At 43.3% G+C, this 21260-nt stretch overlaps 1 protein-coding gene across 2 annotated transcripts in view; it reads left to right on the top strand.

The window, feature by feature from the left end:
• Window positions 1-2721: 2721 nt before the first annotated feature.
• Window positions 2722-21260, top strand: part of FNIP1 (folliculin interacting protein 1) — a 99594-nt gene continuing 81055 nt past the window's right edge. For both annotated transcript variants that reach the window (XM_059698309.1, XM_059698307.1), the window contains exon 1: window positions 2722-2917. In XM_059698309.1, coding sequence (XP_059554292.1) covers window positions 2826-2917 — 92 coding nt within the window. In that variant the 5' untranslated portion in view covers window positions 2722-2825. The remainder of the gene's footprint in view (window positions 2918-21260) is intronic.

Genomic DNA, 21260 nt, shown 5'->3' with positions numbered 1-21260 from the left:
ATGGTTTGTGATCGTTAAAAGGTCAACAATGGGGCTGGACCTCTTTACTTCAGCATATAACAATTTAATTTTTAAATTTAAAATTGTAGTTTCAAATTATACTTCATGAAAAAAATTCTCAGGTCATAAGTACCCTGAAAATTCAATTAAAAATGTGTGAAAGGCCAGGCATGATGTAATTTCCATTAAAATTTTTAAAATAATAAGACGGGGGTGGGGGTGGGGCAAAAAAATAATAGTTGACATACAATATTATATTAGTTTCAGGTGTACAGCATAGTGATTACACATTTACATAACCTAAAAAGTTGTCATCCTGATAAACCTAGCACCCATATGACACCATACATAGTTATTATAATATAATATTATTGATTATATTCCCTATGCTATACTTCACATGCCTATGACTATTTTGTAATTACCAATTTGTACTTTTTAATTCCTTCCCCTTTTTCACCCATCCTCCCATTACCTTCCCATCTGGAAACCATAAAAATGTGCTCTGTATTTATGAGTTTGTTTCTGGTTGTTTAGTTGTTGTTCATTTATTCTGTCAAGAAAAAGCTAAAATGCCAAAACCGGTTTGGCTCAGTGGATAGAGCGTCGGCCTGCAGACTGAAAGGTCCCAGGTTCGATTCCGGTCAAGGGCATGTACCTGGGTTGCGGGCATATCCCCAGTAGGAGATGTGCAGGAGGCAGCTGATCGATGTTTCTCTCTCATCTATGTTTCTAACTCTATCTCTCTCCCTTCCTCTCTGTAAAAAATCAATAAAAAATATATTAAAAAAAAAGAAAAAAAAAAAAGAAAAGAAAAAGCTAAAGGAGTTCACCAACAAGCCAGTATTACAAAAAATGTTAAAGAAAATAAAAATATGGATAAGATAGCAATAACTACATATCTATCAACAATTACTTTAAATGTAAATGGGTTGCCAAAACCGGTTTGGCTCGGTGGATAGAGCGTCGGCCTGCGGACTGAAAGGTCCCAGGTTCGATTCCGGTCAAGGGCATGTACCTGGGTTGCAGGCACATCCCCAGTAGGAGGTGTGCAGGAGGCAGCTGGTGGATGTTTCTCTCTCATCGATGTTTCTAACTCTCTATCTCTCTCCCTTCCTCTCTGTTAAAAAATCAATAAAATATATTAAAAAAATAAAAATAAATGTAAATGGATTAAACACCCCAATAAAAAGACATGGAATGGATAAGAGAACAAGACCCTTTCATACGGTGCCTACAGGAGACTCCCTTCAATACAAACTTGAAAAAGAAGGCTATAGACCAGCCAGTGTGGCTCAGTGGTTGAGCGACTCATGAACTAGGAGGTCATCGTTGGAGTCCGGGTCAGGGCGTGCAGGAGGCAGCTGATCAATGATTCTCTCCCATCATTGATGTTTCTCTCTCCCTCCCTCTCCCTTCCTCTCTGAAATCACAATTTCAGTTTTAATGCCACCTTTTCCTATATCTAGTAACCAGAAGAGTTGCCCAGTCTTTTCCGTTATTGGAAGCAAGTGGACAGAGACCCACAGGCTCTCGGGGCTGTGGGGGAGGCTGAACCTTCAACTCCTGTGTAAAGTGTGGGCCTTGGACACATGCAACAGACTGACAGCTGTCAGGAGGGGGAGGAGAGGACGGGAGGAAAGAAGGTGCATAACCCACAGACACAACAGTGCGGTGAGGGCCAAAGGAGTGGGGGCGGGGGCTAGGGGAGTGAGCAAAGGGGCAGGAGGAAATGGGAACATCTATAATGTCAACAATAAAAGTAAAGTAAAACACATTATAAACTAAAAAAAGGTATAGGCCTTATGTCTAATCTAACTCAACAGCCCCACATTCATATAACATTAATGAATATTTTCTTTCTCACATTTTCTCCTACTTGACTCCCTAAACTTAAAAAGGCAACTGTAAGACCCCTCCACCTCTTTGAGGAAAGAGGTAGTGTTAAGTAAAAAGAAAAACTATACCCCTTTATTAAACCTGAAAGTATTTCCGATTTAATCTGCATAATCAAGTACAGTTTTATGTCCTGTCGGTGGCGGGTGTCAGGGCAGGGTCCTCCATCAGACCCCGCGAGCCAGCCCCGCGCCGTCGAGCTCTGAGTCCACACTAACCGCGACCGGGCCGAGGCCGCGGGCTCCAGGTCCAGCCGACGCCGGCCCCAGGGTAACGCTCGCGCGCTTCCTCCGCTCCGCCAGGCGCCGGGTGGAGGTGCGAAGCCACAGGGGCTGAGATGACGACGACGAGGGCGCGGTGACTGCCCGGGGTGCTCTAGGCATCTCGCGGTCCGAGGGTGAAGGGAGCCGAAAGCTTCTGCGCTCCAAAGTCCCTGGCGTCCTCCCCGCGCCACCCGCCGGAGCCTCAGAGAGCCACTGACGGACTCGCGGAGGAACAGGACCCGCGCGCGCCCGGCTCGGCTTCCCCAGCCATCCCTCCTCCCTGCCCTTCCCCTCCCCTGCCCTCCGCTCCCATCCCGCCCCGCCCCGCCCCGCCCCGCCCCGCCCTTCCCCTCCTCGCCTCTGGCTTCCGCGCACGCCCCGCCCCGTGAGCTGCCACGTGAGGGAGTCTCCTCCACAGCCTATGGGCGCCAGCTCCGCCCCACGCCCCCACCTGGCTGCCTGCTCCGCGCGCCGCCACGTGACGCGGCGCACTGCCAGCCAATGAGCGCGGGCCTCGCCTCGCGCCCCGCCCCGCGCGCCGTGGCCGTTTGAAGTGACTAATTTCTGTCATATGACTGAGGCGCCCATGGGGGTGGCAGGGCGGCTCTAGAAGCGGGGGCCTAGCAAAGCACCCCGAGGAGCGACCCCGGTCTGGCCGTCGCCAGCATGGCCCCTACGCTGTTCCAGAAGCTCTTCAGCAAGAGGAACGGGTCGGGCGCGCCCGGTCGGGACGCGCGGGACCCGGATTGCGCGTTCAGGTAGGGCGCTGCGGGCGGGGGGCGCGGAGCCGACGGCCCGGTGGCTCCGGGCTCCAGAGGCGCTGGGACAGTCGGTGTCCACGTCCGCGCGGCCACGCGGTGTTGGGAGCGGGACCCGGGTCGCGGTCGGAGGGGCCAGGCGGCTGCGGGCCTGCGCTGGAGGGTCCGAGCGAGGTCCTCTCTCCCCACCCCCCACCCCGGATCGCCCCTTCCCTCTCCTCCGGGTCGGTTTGTTTACGTCCTGCTCAGGAGCTGCGCGCGGCTCTGCCCCTCCGGACCGAGCACCGCGGCCTGAACGTAGGGTCCACACGCTTTTCTGGCGGCGAGCGGAGTTGGGCGCGGGCTGGATTGGACCTCAGCCGCCGTCCTCCAGGCGGAGAAGTTCTCCCCTCCTCCCCGTGACCAGTCGCCCTCTGGGTGCTCGGTTCCAGCTTGGTTGGTGGTGTGGAGAGAGCTGCACGTTCTGGCCGACCGTCCGCGTGTAGGGAAGGCTGGAGGAGCGAGTGGGCAAGATGCCATTCTTGCAGGTTTCTTGGAAACTAAAATTGGAGGTATGCGGCTCCCGGACTGAGCGGCGTTAATGTTTTCGAAGGAAAAACGTGAAACCCAAGAGCTACGGTTCCTACTGACCAGACGGGAGCAGGACCATAGAAAAGGACCATGGGATCATCCCCTTAGAGCTGTTACTAAAAGGCATCTTTAAAAATGGAAACCGATTGCAACCTACTCTGTGATACTACATACAGGCTTTGTTAATGTTTGGTTGCAAAACCTGTTGCTGGTAGAAAAACTTCTTTAAATTGTCAGACAATGTAATAAAAACCCGAGTTCAAGGTAGAATTTAGTCGCCAAACTGCATTTGAAGAAGAGACTATGTCTTTCAAAACAGCCTTCATACTTGTGCGGTGTGGAAACTTTGTATATATAGCTAGGCTAAATGTCAAATATCACTCATACCTGGTAGGATAGTGGAGAACCCAATTGTGCAGTGGTGGTAGGAAAAAATGAGAATCTGTTAAATTTTGCAACAGGCGAAAGTGTGAAATGACTACACTGGTTTAAAAGTTTTGATGTTAGAATTATTCACTCCTGCTAATGCAGGTTACATTAGGAAATATTCAGTAATACATGTGAAATTGTAGTAGTAGATGGAAAGAAATTTAACAGACTAAAGGGGAAGACAAATTTCAGCTGTGAATATTTTGGAAAAGTGCTCAATATCCGTTTTCTAGGTTTTGGCCTTTTCTACTGGGAAACAGATGTATTACCATGCTCATTTAATGATCTTTTAAAAACGTTTCTTTAGTGTTTTCTTTTTGAAAAACGAAAGTGCAGTCTAGATAATACTGCATGGAGCCATCCAGTAATCAAGAGTCAGTAGAAAGCAGGTTTAGGAAGGATATTAAAACAGTGTCCATTGTATAGGCTTTCTATTTCTGGGCAAAGATTGACTTTAGGATACTCAAGTTTCCAAGGGTCTCAAGTCATTCATGTGGAAAACCATCTTCATCTCTGTTTTCTAAAAATGTGAAGTCTACTATAAAGTTGTGTAATACTACTTTAGAGTTGCCAAAGCACTTTCTCAGTAGTTATCTCGTTTGGTATTTCACAACTACCTTGTGAGATAGGACAAGTAGCAGTATAGATAACTACAGGGTCCTTTTTCTAGTGGAAGTGAGAATTATGTGTAAGCCCAATAACTGCAGTATAATAAAGAAATGATTGCTTTAAAAATAAAGTGTGTATGAGTGTACATGTGAGAAAATGAAAACTGGTTAATGTCACACAACTAGTAACCTGCAGATCTAATTAACCCCACATCTTTTTAAAAACAATTTCATTGAGCTATAATTTACATACAATAAAATAACCATTTCAGGTACATTTTGACGTGTATACAGTTATGTACCCACCACCTGTGAAGTTTTGGAACACTGGCCCCACCCAAAGAGTTCCCTCTTGCCCCTTTGCAGTCAGTCCTTAACTCCTCACCGAGGGCAATCACTGATCTGCTTTTTGTGTAATGACAGAAGTTTTGACTTTTTTAGAATTTCATATGGATGTAATCATACTGGTAATCAGGCTTGGACACAATTAACCATTAGCAACTAACTATACCCCAGCCTCTAAGAAGTCAGTTCCTAGAGGAAGTAATACAGTATAAGGCCCATTGGTGATAAGCTGCAATAGGACTCTGATAGGAGAGGCTTTTAATATTTTCTTTCATGATTATCCCATTGGAAAAGATGGTTAGGGATCATCCCATTCCCTTCAGTCTTCTTCACTCTTATGATCCTTCCTGCTTGTTTTATCTAAGCTACTTTGAGATGGAGGTGAGTGTGAAGGGTGTCACAGGGAGGATATTTCAGTCATTTATAGAATTAAAACAATAGTTTGTTTTTATCCCTTAAAGAATTTTGGGAAGAAGGTGCATTTTAGCAGGTATTGCTCTATGTTTTCTCCATCAGGCTGCTTTCCAGTCGAAGTAAGAATTAAGTGTAAGCCCAGTAACTGCAGTACATATGAAATGATTGTTTTAAAAGTAAAATTCTTGAAAAAAAGTTGAATTTGCTGAAGAAGGTTGTTTCATAGTTAAATGTCTGGAGGACATAATTCGTGTTTTTTTTTTTTTTAATTACATAATTCATGTTTTGTTCAAACATAGTTTCTATATTTTTGTTCCTAATGCATCAACATTTGCTCATATTGTCTGTAGCAGGAATTCTTAACCTGTTGAAATAACTTAATTGGTCTTTTGCCATCACTTTTGCCTTTCTCCAAACTGTTCTCATTACTTTACCCTTAAAGAAGTGCAAATTCTGATCATGATCAGCAGGCAAAAGAGTATAAAAGTTAATATCTTCATTTCAGTTATTTTAAGAATTCAGAAAGATAAGTTACATTAAGTACTTAATGCAGTGCTTGCCACATGGCTTTCAGGAACCAGAAGTTGTTGTTAATATGATGATTTCATGGTTATGTAAAACCATTCAGTTTAGGCTCAAACTCCTTAAAGTGGTGCTATATGGTGGTGTGTGGCTTTTGCCAAGTCTCTAGTTTTGACTTTAAAAAAATTTCCATAAAGTAATTTTTTAAAAACATAGCCATTATTCTATTATTATACTTAAAAAATTTTAAATATCATCTATTCTTAGTCTACATTCAAATTTTCTTGATTGTCTCAAAATGTCTTTTTATAGTAGGTTTGTTTGAATCAGAATCTTAAGAGTGAATATTGCATTTGCATTTATTTGTTTAAATAATTTTTATTCTATGACATCCCCCTGTTCCCTTTAAATGTGATTTGTTATTGAAAGTGGGTTATTTATCCTGTAATATTTTCCACACTCTCTATTTTGTTGTTTGCTTCCTTATAGTTTCCTTTAATTCACTGGTTCCCAGCAAATTGTGTTTTAATAAGCCCCTTCCAGCTGATTCTGATGCTCAACTATGAGATCCACTGTTATAACCTATTCTCTATTTCCTTCAGACTGGAAGTTAGAAACTTTATTAGATTTAGATTCAACTTTTTTTAAATAAAAATATTCCATAGATGTAGTTGTATACTTCCTATCCATCAGAGTTACATAATGTCTGGTTGTCCCACTGTTAATGATGTTAAAGATTGATTAGTGATTTCAGCCTTATTCTTTACTATAAAATTCTCCTTTCACTAATGATTTTACCATCTTTTGTTGACTTTTGCCAGAATTCATATCTTGTTAGGGGTTGTGACATGGTGATATCCTGAATCTTTAATTCTTTCTGGGTTTATTTCCTAGAAGAACTTTTCTTTGATTACATACTTTGTTACTCTTTGCCACAGGTGAGACAGCATAAAAGTGTGATTGTTTTCCTTTATCATTTTTTCAGAATAATTTATAATGAATTGTTTAGTGAAGGTTTTCATTTTAATAATCATTTTATTATCATCATGAGTTCCTGGATTTTAATGTATTAATCCATTATAGTCAAATTGTCCCATATTTGGCCATTGGGAGACTTCGAATTTATGTGCCCTTTTGATGTGATCTCATTAGCCTTTGATAATGTCTCGCTTCCTTTTGGCCTTAATTCCCCTCTCCCTTTCCTATGGTTTTATTACCTGGGACTTATGTTAGATTCTGGGATGTGTCATGCTGTGCTGTTTCCCTGTTCTTGGTATAGTCTTCTGTACCTTTTCATTTAGTTTTTTGTTGTGATGATCTGCATGTATCCTACTTATCCTTCTTTCTCCAGGAAGCCTTTTCTGATTTCTCCCAGACTGAGTTGGGTTTCACTGTAGTTTCTTCCATAGCTTATTTCCTTCTGTGACATTTGTCACAGTTGTCATTACATTGTCTGCATCTCTCCTCTTTACTTGAGAGCTCCCCTCAACTTCAAGGTGTATTTTGGAGTTAGAACTCTTTGGAACCACCTGGTGGGTTGTTTGTGGGGAACAGATACATACGTTTCTGTCTGGAGTAGTTACGTGGACACGAATTTCTGAGGGAGAATAGAATATTGTGGAGGTCTGTCTTGGAACACCCTCTCTCCTATTTTCTATCAGAGCACACTGCTTATAGCCTTCATAGCCCTTTTTACAATTTATCTGTTTTCCCCGAGCTCATACTGTTGTGCCGGTGTACACAATGCCTGAGTATATGCTTACTAAATATGTGTAGAATGAATATATGAAATTATTTTGAGGGCAGATGGAAAGAATCAAAAGTTCTGTTTTGGACATTTGGTCTAGTTTTAATTGCTAATGAAATACCCACTTAGAGATATCTAGTTGACAGATAATAAAGTAAATCTGGAGTTCACAGTAGAATTGGGACTTACTGTCAATATTAAAACTAAGGAAATGCATGAGATTATATAGAAAGAAGGTGTGGACAGATAATTGGAAAAGAACAGGACTTTGCTCTGAGAAATGAAAAATGTACAGATGTGAGAGAGGAACGTCTGTGAAGAAGGAATGGCCAAGAGAGAGAGGGGAGAACCCGGGGGGGGGGGGGGGGTGGTATTAGGAAAGTTTAGAAAGGGAAGTGTTTCAAAAATGATGGAATGATGAACTGTTTTGTATGCTGATTGCTGATAGGTCTTGTGAGATGAGAAACAGAAAAGTATCCATTGGATTTGTCAAGTTGGAGATAATTGGTGATTTTTTAAAAATATATTTTATTGATTTTTTTACAGAGAAGAAGGGAGAGGGATAGAGAGTTAGAAACATTGATGAGAGAGAAACATCGATCAGCTGCCTCCTGCACACCCCCCACCGGGGTTGTGCCCGCAACCCTGGTACTTGCCCTTGACCGGAATTGAACCTGGGACCTTTCAGTCCGCAGGCCGACGCTCTATCCACTGAGCCAAACCGGTTTTGGCGATAATTGGTGATTTTAATGTGTGTTTTTTTTGAGGAGGCATATTTCTGGAGTGAGATGGATGTGGATTAACGAGAGCTGAGGAAATGGCTTCACTCTTAAAGCATTCTATTTCTGTAGGAGAAACAGTCTGTAGTGCTGAATTATTTTTTTCTCTTTCAGTATTCTGATTTTATTTCACATTTTGAGCTTCTGAAGTTCTTAAAAACCAGCTTTTTTTTTAAAAAAAAATCTTTATTGTTGACAGTATTATATATGTCTCCTAAAAGCTAGCTTCTTAATATTGTCAATATCTGTAAGAATCATATTTCAGAAGTTTTTAAAAATTCTTTATTGTTAAAAGTATTACATAAGTCTCCTTTTCCCCCCATTGACCTCTTCCCAGCTGCTCCCACCCTTTAGCACATGCCCTCACCCCCCCTACTGTCTGTGAGAAGTTTTGTTTTTTCAATGTGATTTTTAGAGGGTGTCCCAAAATTCACGCAAGAAGTAATTTTGATAGAAAACACAGGTTTATAATTAAAAATTGTAAATTTTTCCATGACCGTTTTTGATAAATGTGGCTGAATTTCGTTGATACAGCACTCAATTTCCTCCTTCAAGGCGTGGGTGGTCGTGGGCTTGTTGGTATAAACCTTAGACTTCAAAAAACACCAAAGAAAAAAGTCCAACAGCGTTAAATCGCATGATCTGGGCGGCCAATTCTGATCACCAAAACGGGAAATTACATGACCAGGAAATGACTTATGCAGTAATTGAATTGTTTCTCAGGCTGTATGGCATGTGGCACTGTCTTGTTGAAACCACATGTCATCCACATCCATATCTTGCAATTTAGGCACAAAAAACTGGATTATCATATCGCGATAGCGAGCACCATTAACTATTATTGCCTGAGCAGCCGCATTTCGGTCATGGAAAATTTCAACAAAAGAGTGTGTATGTGCCAGCAAAGCCGTGGAGGCCATTTACCTGATATGCTATTCCATACATAACCCTATACTGTATACTTTATGAATCAATAAAAAATTTACAATTTTTAATTTTAAACCTGTGTTTTCTATCAAAATTACTTCTTGCGTGAATTTTGGGACACCTATTATAAAGATTTGCTGCATTTACAAGGGCTTTTGTTATTTTTATAATACTACCCCTCCATAAATTATACCTTTTAATCTTATATTAGAAATAATGCTTATGATCATATCTTATTAAAGTGGAAAATTGAGAGTTATAAGTAAATACATGTCAATAATCTGTGGTATCAATAGTTATTTGTAAGTGTTTAATTTTGCAGTAAGAATTGCAAATATATTTTATTAATTTGATTTGCTTTTCTATCTCTAAGTAGTGCTGTTAAATTTTTTAGAACCATGTTTATTGAAAGAAAATAGGTTAGTGAAAAATACAGCTTCAATAGTTTTAAAACTTGAACCTCATTTCATACTAATATAATAATTATTGTCTTAAATCTGATGAGTTTAAATTATCCTTTAGAAAATATCTGCCTTAAGAAAAGCTTTCCTGTATAAAAAGTAACAGAACTTCTTTATTTAAAGGAGCCCTAAATCGTTTTCACATGGTCCTCTGTTCCTGTTCTTGGCACCAATGTGCTGTTAGTCTACCATGTTGAAAAATCAGAGAATCATCTTTTACAAAATCCAAACTCCTAAATCTGGTATGTCATTTTCTTCTGGAGGTGTAGCTTTGTGTGTTGGACCAGAGTTCAGATTCCTGCCCCAATAGTTTCTGTAAATATAACCTTGGGAAGCAGTATGTTGTCATTAAAGTTTGGCTATATATGTGCATGTCAGTGAGGGAGTGGATGCTAGAGATACAGTCTGTCCCATCTTAGAGTTTTGTGATTTTTAAATCCTCACAGAGGATATGTTTTCATTGATTGGAGAGAGAGAGAGAGGGAGAGAGGGAGCGAGAGGAGGAGAGAAGAGATAACGACTGCTTCCTGTACATGCCCCGACCAGGAATCGAACCTGTGATACTTTGGTGCAGGGGACCACGCTCCAACTGAAACACACTGGCCAAGACTAGAGTTGTTTTGAGTATTAAGTGACATGGGAAGCACTCAGATGTCAGAATTCCTTCTCAAATTTCTTCTTCCCTCAGTTTATCCTTTCTGGTCTTCTAATTTTTCCTCTAGTTATGGATTCTGAACCATACTAACGTTTCTTGAGAATAATCTGGTTCATGTATTTGCACACTACTTAGAATAATACGCTACGACACATCTTTTTAAAAAAAAATTTTATTGTTGAAAGTATTACATATGTTCCCCCTCCTCCGTTCCCCCCATTGATCTCTTCCACCCCACAACACATCTTTCTTTAAAGTCTTAATAGAACTCATGGTTTCTCTGTATTTCCCCATCATGGCAGTTATTTTCTTATGTTGTAGTTGCTTGTTTATGAATCTACACTAATAAAAGAGAAAAATGGTAATTGGCGTACGACGATACCCTTTTCATTGGCTAATCAGGGCTATATGCAAATTAACTGCCAACTATGATTGGCAGTTAACTGCCAACTAAGATTGGCAGTTAACTGCCAACAAGATGGCGGTTAATTTGCATATGTAGGCACAATGCAGGGAGGCGAAAGGGAAAGCAGGAAGAAGCCCCCTGCCACTGACAGTGATCGGAAACGCAGGGGGAGCTAAGAGCTGGGGGGCAGGGCAAAGGCGGCCCTGGGGCTGCCTTTGCCCTGCCCCCCAGCCATGATCGGAGAATCAGGTGCCTTTTCCGCCCTGGCCAGTGATAGCAGGAAGTAGGGGTGGAGCCAGCGATGGGAGCTGGGCACGGTCGAAGCTGGCAGTCCTGGGAGCTAGGGGTCCCTTGCCTGGGCCTAAAGCGGAGCCCACGATCGTGGGGCCGCTGCAGCTGTGGGTCCCCACTGCACGAGCCGGACGCCTCAGCCAGAGGCGTTAGGCCTGGGCAGGGGCGGAGCCTGCAACCGCGGGGAGCTGGGGGTCCCCTGCCCAGGCCTGACACCTCTGCCGGAGGCCTCAGGCCTGGTCAAGGGGCCGATCTGGTGATTGGTGATCGGAGGGTGATGAGGGTCAACTCCTCTGGCTGAGGCATCAGGCCTGGGCGGGGGGCTGAGCCGGGGATTGGGGGGATATGATGGTCCCCTTGCCCAGGCCTGAAGCCTGGGTCAGAGGCATCAGGCTTGGGCGGGGGGTGGAGCAAGTGATCAGAGGCAGATGGGGGTCCCCTGCCCAGGCATGATTCCTGGGCCAGAGGCCTCAGGCCTGGGCGGGGGCCAGAGCCAGTGATCGGGGGGAGATGGGGGTCCCCTGTCCAAGCCTGACACCTCTGGCGGAGGCGTAAGGCCTGGGCAAGGGGCCAATCAGGTGATCGGAGGGTGATGGGGGGCTACGCCTCTGGCTGAGGCATCAGGCCTGGGCTGGGGGCAGAACCAGTGATGGGGGGAAAATGAGGGTCCCCTGCCCAGGCCTGACGCCTCTGTCAGAGGCGTCAGGCCTGGGCAAGGGGCCGATCCTGCGATTGGAGGGTGATGGGGGTCAACGCCTGAGGGCTCCCAGTATGTGAGAGGGGGCAGGCTGGGCTGAGGGACACTCCCCCCCACACACACACACACCCAGTGCACGAATTTCGTGCACCGGGCCCCTAGTCTACTATAAGCCCAGTGCACGGATTCATGTACCAGTAGGGTCCCTCGGCCTGGCCTGTGGGAATGGGGCCGAAACAGACTCTCTGACATCCCCCGAGAGGTCCTAGACTGTGAGAGGGTAGTTCTCGGGTGATGCACCCCGAAATAGGGCTCCCTCCTCTGATTCCTGGTGCGGCACCCGAGGACTGTAGCTGCCAAGTCACCGCAGCTTGGCAGCTCCTGCACTGAGCATCTGCCCCCCTGGTGGTCATTGTGCATCATAGCTACCAGTCAGACGGTCGAACAGTCAGATGGTCACTTAGGCTTTTATATATATAGTAGGGGCCTGGTGCACGAAATTCGTGCACTGGGTGTGTGTGTGTGGGGGGGGAGTGTCCCTCAGCCCAGCCTGCCCCCTCTCACATACTGGGAACCCTCAGGCGTTGACCCCCATCACCCTCCAATCGCAGGATCGGCCCCTTGCCCAGGCCTGACGCCTCTGGCTGAGGCGTCCGGCCCGGGCAGCGGGGATCCGCAGCTACAGCGGCCCCACGATCGTGGGCTTCGCTTTAGGCCCAGGCAAGGGATCCCTAGCTCCCGGGACTGCCAGCTTCGACCGTGCCCAGCTCCCATCGCTGGCTCCACCCCTACTTCCTGCTATCACTGGCCAGGGCGGCAAAGGCGCCTGATTCTCCGATCATGGCTGGGGGGCAGGGCAAAGGCAGCCCCAGGGCCGCCTTTGCCCTGCACCCCAGCTCTTAGCTCCCCCCTGGGTTTCCGATCACTGTCAGTGGCAGGGGGCTTCTTCCTGCTTTCCCTTTCGCCTCCCTGCATTGTGCCTACATATGCAAATTAACCACCATCTTGTTGGCAGTTAACTGCCAATCATAGTTGGCAGTTAATTTGCATATAGCCCTGATTAGCCAATGAAAAGGGTATCGTCGTACGCCAATTACCATTTTTCTCTTTTATTAGTGTATATGTAGAGATATATATATATATATATATATATATATACACACATATATATATATATATATATTTTTTACACACACATACATATATACATACATACTAGAGGCCCTGTGCACAAAAATTTGTGCACTCGGGGGAGTCCCTCAGCCCGGCCTGCGCCCTCTCGCAGTTTGGGACCCCTCGGGGGATGACCACCTGCTGGCTTAGGCCTGCTCCCCTCGGGGATTGGGCCTGCTGGCAGTCAGACATCCCCCTGGCAGCCCAGGAGCCCTCGGGGGATGTCCACTTGCCAGCAGGGAGCAGGCCTAAGCTGCAGTCAGACATCCTTAGCACTGCTGAGGAGGCGGGAGAGGCTCCCACCACCACGGCTGTACTGGCAGCCATCAGCCTGGCTTGTGGCTGAGTAGAGCTCCCCCTGTGGGAGCTCACTGACCACCAGGGGGCAGCTCCTGCATTGAGTGTCTGCCCCTGGTGGTCAGTGTGTGACATAGTGACCAGTCATTCCCAGTCGTTCTGCTGTTAGGGTCAATTTGCATATTACCCTTTTATTATATAGGATAGAGGCCTGGTGCATGGGTGGAGGCTGACTATTTGCCCTGAAGGGTGACCCGGATCAGGGTGGGGGTCCTGCTGGGGTGCCTGGCCAGCCTGGGTGAGGGGCTGAGGGCTGTTTTCAGACTGGCTACACCCCCTTCAGGGAGGAGGGTCCTGCTGGGGTGCCTGGCCAGCCTGGGTGCGTGGCTGATGGCTGTTTGCAGGCTGGCCACAGCCCCGTCAGGGTGGGGGGTATTGCTGGGGTGCCTGGCCAGTCTGGGTGAGGGGCTGGTGGCTGTTTGCAGACTGGCCAAGCCCCCCAGTGGGGACCCTCACCCCATGAGGGTGTGGCCAGCCTGGGTGAGTGGCTGATGGCTGTTTGCAGACTGGCCAAGCCCCCCAGTGGGGACCCTCACCCCATGAAGGTGTGGCCATCCTGGGTGAAGGGCTGATGGCTGTTTGCAGGCTGGCCATGGCCCTAGCCACCCAAGCTCCCGGTGGAGGCTGGCTGGAAGCAGTTATCTGGGATTTATTTATCTTCTATAATTGAAACTTTGTTGCCTTGAGCAGAGGCCACAGCCAGCCAGGGCAGGGGGGAAGCTCAGCTTCCTCCATCGCTGGGGCAACCAAGCCTCCTGCTTGCTCCAGCTCTGTGGTTGCCGGCCGCCATCTTGGTTGGGTTAATTTGCATATAGTTGCTCTGATTGGCTGGTGGGCGTGACTTGGGCATAGCAGAGGTATGGTCAGTTTGCATGTTTCTCTTTCATTAGATTAGACTAGTAGATTAGAGACCCAGTGCATGAAATTTATGCATTGGTAGGTTCCCTAGGCCTGGCTGGTGATCAGGCCGGCTGCTGGCCAGGGCCTTCCTTCACTTTGTGCTGCTCCCTGGTGGTCAGCGCATGGCATAGCAAGCGATCGAACTCCCGGTCTCCCAAACTCCCGCAGGGACAATTTGCATATTAGCCCTCTATATATTTAGAATATATAGATATCCTTCACTAGATTGTAAGTTCCATAAGAGCATAGTCTTTAACTTGTTCAGTGCTGTATTCCTGGTGCTTGGTTCACAGAAGGCATTCAGTAAATATTTGATGAATGTATGAATGAATGAATAAAAATAGTCACTGAGCCCTGGCCAGTTGAGCATTGTCCCATGCATCAAAAGGTCACTGGTTTGATTCCCAGTCAGGGTACATGCCTGGGTTGTGGGCTTGATCCCCAGTAGGATTGTGCAGTAGGCAGCCAATTGATGGTTCTCTCTCATCAAAGTTTCTCTCTCTCCCTCCCTCTCTCCCTCTCTCCCTTTAAAGTCAATAAAACCATATTTTTAAAAAGTAAAAATTAGTGTCCTGAATGTTAGAAAAAAAATTACTGAATGGAAAACATTTTCATTCATTTAACAGAGGTGTTTCTGTTTTATTTGCCTAAAGTAGTTATTCACTTAAATGAGTAATTTAAGCAGGTTTTTACCAATTTAAAGGAAAATTTCATTGTTATTTTTATGCTTTTAAGATGGCAAGGGTGGTCTGATTTACCAAAAATATATACTCCATTTGCATTTTTTATAACACTTCATACTTTCCCTATCACTTAACTAACCCTAACAGTGGGGCCTTGACTTACGGGACAGATATGAGCTGTCTCTTGGCCGATTTTTTGCTTTGAGTTGCGAGCTAAAATTCGGGTTACGAGCCAGCTTCAGATACCCCACCACTAGTTGGCACAGCGAACGTCACAGTGAACGCCACAACATCAGCTCAGCATCACATGTCATTGTAATGGTGAAAATTGATTTGACATATGAGTAATTTGAGTTACGAGCTCCGTCACGGAACGAATTAAACTTGTAAGTCAAGGCCCCACTGTAATTAAAATAACAGGTTATTTTTGTTATTAATTCACTGGTTGTTGTTTTTTTAAGAATCCTCACCCAAGGATATTTTTTTCATTGATTTTTAAAGAGAGTGGAAAGGAAGGGGGGAGGAAAAGAGGGAAGGACTGAGAGAGAGAGAGAGAGAGAGAGAGAGAGAGAGAGAGACAGAGACAGACAGACATTGATTGGTTGCCTCCCTATGCGCCTTGTACTTGGCTGGGATTCGAACCCATGGCCCTTGGTTGTGCAGGCCCACCCTCTAACCACTGAGTTGCAGGGGCCCGGCTTCATTGTTATTTTTTTTATTAAAAAATATTTTGACTGGTTTTTAGAGAAGAGAGGAAGGAAGAGGGATAGAGAGAGAGAAACAGCAATAAGAGAGAAACAGCAATAAGAGAGAAACAGCAATAAGAGAGAAACATCAGTTGGTTGCCTCTTGCATGCCCCCTACTGGGAAACAAGTCCACAATCAGGGCATGTGCCCTGACCAGGAATCCAACTGGTGACCTCTTGTTTCATGGCACTATGCTCAACCACTGAGCCACACCGGCTGGGCTTCACTGTTTATTTTTAGTAAATTTTAGCGAATAGGCCATATGTTGGAAAGAACACTAGTAATTTTGCTGACATTAATAAATATTGCATATCTACAACTTTGGTCTACATAGAAATCTATGAGTCACCACTCATAAACAGTTTTGGGGAATGATCGGCACGTGATCATACCCCCATCACACCCAGTAATTGGCTCTGTTGGTGACTTTCTGCAGCATTTTTAACTCGGGATGTTCTGACTATGTGCTAAGTCATGCCCCAGCCATGTGCATTTGTTTACTCAGGGTGACGGGAATGTACCCATTTACTAGACATATTTACTATAAGTTTAAAATTACAATAATACATATAGAAAACTTTTCTGTGAAATTAAATTTTTCATACATACTTAAATTTAATTACACAAATGTGTCTACATAAGTAAAAACAGGTAACCTTGTCAATTTTTTAACATGCATTAGGAAAAAAATTGGACTTTTGGCTTTAACGGACATCCCCTTGCCCCAATTAGTCCACTATATCGAGGTTTACTGTATTTACTTTTATATTTACAAATCGTATGAGTGTACTGTTTGTTAAGAAACGTATTCATCTTAGGCATTATGTAGTAATATCCTGTATTGATAAAGTTTTAGGTCTTAAACATACACACATGCACACACTCACACATACCCTTCCCCCTTCGTTCTGCCAATATTACAATGTTTGGTTATTTTAATAACATGATCAAGGTTAGCTATATATACTATTATATTGTAAATGTTCACCACTGAGCTAAGTATATTTTATGTTTTCTTGTAGTTAACTGCCTTTGAGAGGGGTCACCTTGTTTTCTTTTAAATCTTTAGCCAACTATTTCTACATCCTTCAACACTTTCCCCCCTAATACCTCTCAAAACAACTTATCTCTTAGTTCAACCTATCAGATACTTGATTAGTTCGCTCTTTCTTTCTTCTCCCCTCCCCTCCCCTCCCCCCTCCCCTCCCCTCCCCTTTTCTTTTTTCTTTTTTTTATCTTCTGCATATGTCCTTGGAACCCTCTGCCTTTTTCCATCTCTGGTTTAGACTACTTGTCCTGTATGTCTGCTCCAAAGCATTGTTATGAGGCTTTCTTTGCCTTTCTCCTGGGAATTCCTTTGACCTTTTTTTTTTTTTTGTTAGAATCTGTTGACTGGCTTCCATGACTTTTTCCTCTTTGGATTTTTCCCTTGTTTGGGGTGCACATTTCCTCTAGGAGCTTTCTGAGAATGAGTGCTTGGGAGGTAAAATTTTTTGAGACTTTCTTTTTATGTTTGGTTGTCAGGCTGGTAAATTCTATGTTGAGAATACTCAGAAATTTGGAGGCTTTGCTCCGTTGTCTTACGGTTTTCAATATTGCTGAGAGGGCCAAAACCATAACTCTCAACCCCCAGGAAGCTTTTGTTTCTAAGTCATAGATCAATTAAGAGGCTGTGCTAATGACTTAAGCAGAAAATGTGCAAACCAATGAATCCAGGATATATTCCTCATCTACCTCCTTTATTGCGCCTCTTACATTCCTGGGCAACTATCCCCTTGCTTTAATCACCCGAGGGCCAACTACCAGCCAAGGGGGTTTTTCCTATACTGTGGAGACCACTGAAATTATTTCAAACTAGCCAATCCTAAACCTGTTTAACTTGCTTACCCTTACTCTGCCTTGCCCATTCTTTCCTGCGAAAACCACATTTTATTGATAGATTTTTCTCTCCTCTCCTCTAACTTCTGACCCACTCTGGTACTTCTTGTGGCCTGGTGTATTGTGGCTTGCCTCCTGTTTCTAGGGAACTGTGAATATAAACTCCTTCCTTCATGACAGTCATATCTGTGTCTGTGTCTTACCATACCCAGTTAATATAAACAATATAGTTTTGTCAGTCTTGACAAATATATGCACCTGTATAATGACCACTACAATGAAGATACAGAAGTTTTATCACCCCAAAAGTTCCCTTGTATCCCTTTTGTAGTCAGTTACCAACCTCCATTTCCCTTGACCCCAGGCAATTTCTGATCTGCTTTTGTCATTATAGATTAATTTTGCCTATTCTAAAATTTAACGTAAACATCAGTAGAATGTTTTTGAGATTCATTCATGTTTCTGATTGTTTCAGTAGCTAATTGTTTTTTATGGAAGACCAATATTCCATTATATTGATATACTAAAATTTGTTTATCCATACACCAGTTGATAGATATTTGGATTATTTCCTGGGGGGTGGGGGTGGGGTGGAGAGACTATTAGGTATACAGCTGCTGTGAACCTTCATGTATAAGTCTTTGTATCAAAATGTTTTCATTTCTGTTGTGTAAGATACTTAAGTGGAATTGCTGGGCTGTAAGCAGGTGTATGTTTAACTTTATAAGAACCTGCCAAAATATTTTCCAAAGTGTTTGTACCATTATACTTTCTCATTGGCAGTGTATAATAATTCTAGTTATCACTAACACTTGGTATCAGCCTTTTTAATTTTAGCAATTCTAGTGGGTGTATAGTGGCATTTCATTGTAGTTTAATTTGCCTTTCCCTCATGCCCAGTGATGTTGAGCATATTTTTGTGCTTATTGGTTATTTATATATCTTTTTTTGTAATGTGTCCAAATATTTTGCCATTTAAAATTTGGATTACTTCTTACTGTGAGTTGCAAGACTTTATGTAATATATATATATATATATATATATATATATATAATTTATTTTAGAGAGAGGAAGGGAGATAGGGAGGGAGGGGCAGAGGGAGGGGGGCAGGAAGGAGAGAGAGAGAGAGACATCAATTAGTTGCCTCCTGCAGGTGCCCAGAATGGGGATCAAACCCACAACCTGGGCATATACCCTGACTGGGAATCGAACCTGCCAGACCTTTTGGTGTACAGGATGATGTTCTGATCAATTGAACCACACTAGCCAGGGCTTTTTATATATTTTGGAAAAAAGTTTTTTGTTAGATAATATGTATTGTTAATTTTCTCTGGTCTCTGGTTTGCCTCTTTTTAAAAAAAATATGTTTTTATTAATTTCAGAGAGATGAAGGGAGAAGGGGGAGAGGGATAGAAACATCAATGATGAGAGAGAATCATTCAGTAGCTGCCTTCTGTACGCCCCCTACTGGAGATCAAGCCCAGAACCCAGGCATGTGTCCTTGACTGGAATTGAACCAGAGACCCTTCAGTCCATAGGCCAACACTCTATCCACTGAGCCAAACCAGCTAGAACAGATTGTCTGTCTTTGAAATGCATATAAGTTTTTTTAAAATAAGCTATTTATGGAAGAATACTATACTTAAAAATATACACACATTTTTTAATTATTCAGTTCAACAAATTTACACACAGTGCCAAATAATTAGTACTCAGCTCAAGAAACAGAACTTTGCTTGTTCCCCTCTTGATCCCCACTATCCTGACTTTTAACACCAGGGATTGATTTTGCCTGATTTCGAGCTTTATGTAAGTGGAATTATAGATATGCATTCTTCTTTGTCTTCTTTTTTTGCTCGTTATGTTTTAATATATCCATATAATCTGTGTGGTCTAGTTTATTCTCATTGCTGTAAGCCAGGATTTCTCAAACTTGGCCCTTTGACATTTTTGATGGGATAATTCTTTGTTATGGGTGGCTCTCCTGTGCATTGAAGGATGTTTACCAGAATCCTGACCTTCATCCACTAGATGCCAGTAGCACCCCCCCCCCCCCGTTGTTACAACCTAATCATACCCAGATGTTGACAAATGTCCCCTGGGGGGCCAAAACCATCCCTGGTCTAGAACTACTGCAGTACAGTATTCCATTGTGTGAGTAGGCCACAGTTTATTTACCCAGGCTGTTGTGTTGATGGATATTTGGATCATTTATAGTTTGAGCTTATAATGAATAATGCTATTATGAACATTTATGTACAAGTTTTTTTTGGAAGATATATGTACCTTGAATTTATAAGTTAGATGGTATGTATATGTTTAGCTTTATTACATTTTGCCACATTATTTTCTAAATTGATTATACCAGTTTTAATTCTATCAGTTATATATCAGAATCCCATTAGCTTTACAGGCTTGAATGTGAACTGTGTATTTTTGAAGTTTAGGGCCCGAGTTAATCTTTTTTGGTGTACTCTGGCACAGTAAATGACACACAGAAGATGCTGAGTGTATAAAGGCATGATTTCTGGCCTTTAATGTCCTATGATCCTTGTGACATATGGCTTAACTCTGGCCATTGAGAAGCAATTAGTTACCCATTAGTGGTTGTTCTTTTCTAAGTTGGTGACAGGGTCTTCCTCCCTGCCAACAACAGCAGTTTCTGGGCTTTGTAGATGAGGCCATATTTTCATTTTCTTGGTGAGTTTTATATCTTTATATATATATATGTTTATATATATGTATATAATTTTATTGATTTTTAGAGAGGAAGGGAGAGGGAAAGAGAGATAGAAACATCAATGATAAGAGAAAATCTTTGATCAGCTGCTTCCTGTATGCCCTCCTATTGGGCATCAAGCCCACAATCAAGGCATGTGCCCTTGACCAGTATCAAACCCGGGACCCTTCAGTCCGTAGGCTGACGCTCTGTCCACTGACCCAAACCAGCTAGGGGGAGAGTTTCATATCTTGATACAAGTGTCAAAGCCAAATGTAAGTAATGGTAATTTCAAAGGTTTACTGAAATCAATCATTGTTAAGCTTTGTCATTCAAACAAGATTTGCCAGTCAAATGAGAATCTGTTTTTCCTTTTATGATGTGACTATATTTTTACAGAGGGATGTCTTTTTTTAAAAATATATTTTATTGATTTTTTTACAGAGAGAAAGAGAGGGATAGAGAGTTAGAAACATCGATGAGAGAGACACATCAATCAGTTGCTTCCTGCATACCCCCTACTGGGGATGTGCCCGCAACCAAGGTACATGCCCTTGACCGGAATCGAACCTGGGACCTTTCAGTCCATAGGCCGACGCTCTACTCACTGAGTCAAACCAGTTAGGGCCAGAGGGATGTCTTTTGTGTGCATATGAATATATTTAACCGTTGCAGGTATTGTGCATATTCCTTAAATGTTAAAGGCAGATGCTCTGCCCTTTTTAGTTTTTCAAAAGCACATATCATTACAACTGTATCACCACCACCATCATTATTACCATGTTGCTTATGTATGAAACTTCATAAATTGTATATATGCATATAGGTGTATACTTTGAGGTAAAATTCATATGACATGAAATTAACTATTTTAAAGCGAATAAGTGGCATTTAGTACATTCATAGTGTTACACAACCACTACCTTTATCTATCTATTTATAACTAGTTTCAAAACATTTCCATGACTTCAAAGTCCTCCTTTCCTTTTCTCTCTGTCCCTGGCAATCACCAATCTGTATTCTGTCTCTTTGGA

This window comes from Myotis daubentonii, chromosome 5 (genome assembly GCF_963259705.1).
Source record: "Myotis daubentonii chromosome 5, mMyoDau2.1, whole genome shotgun sequence".
Lineage (NCBI taxonomy): Eukaryota > Metazoa > Chordata > Mammalia > Chiroptera > Vespertilionidae > Myotis > Myotis daubentonii.
Note: the sequence above shows the minus strand (reverse complement) of the source record. Positions and strands in the feature narration are given on the sequence as shown.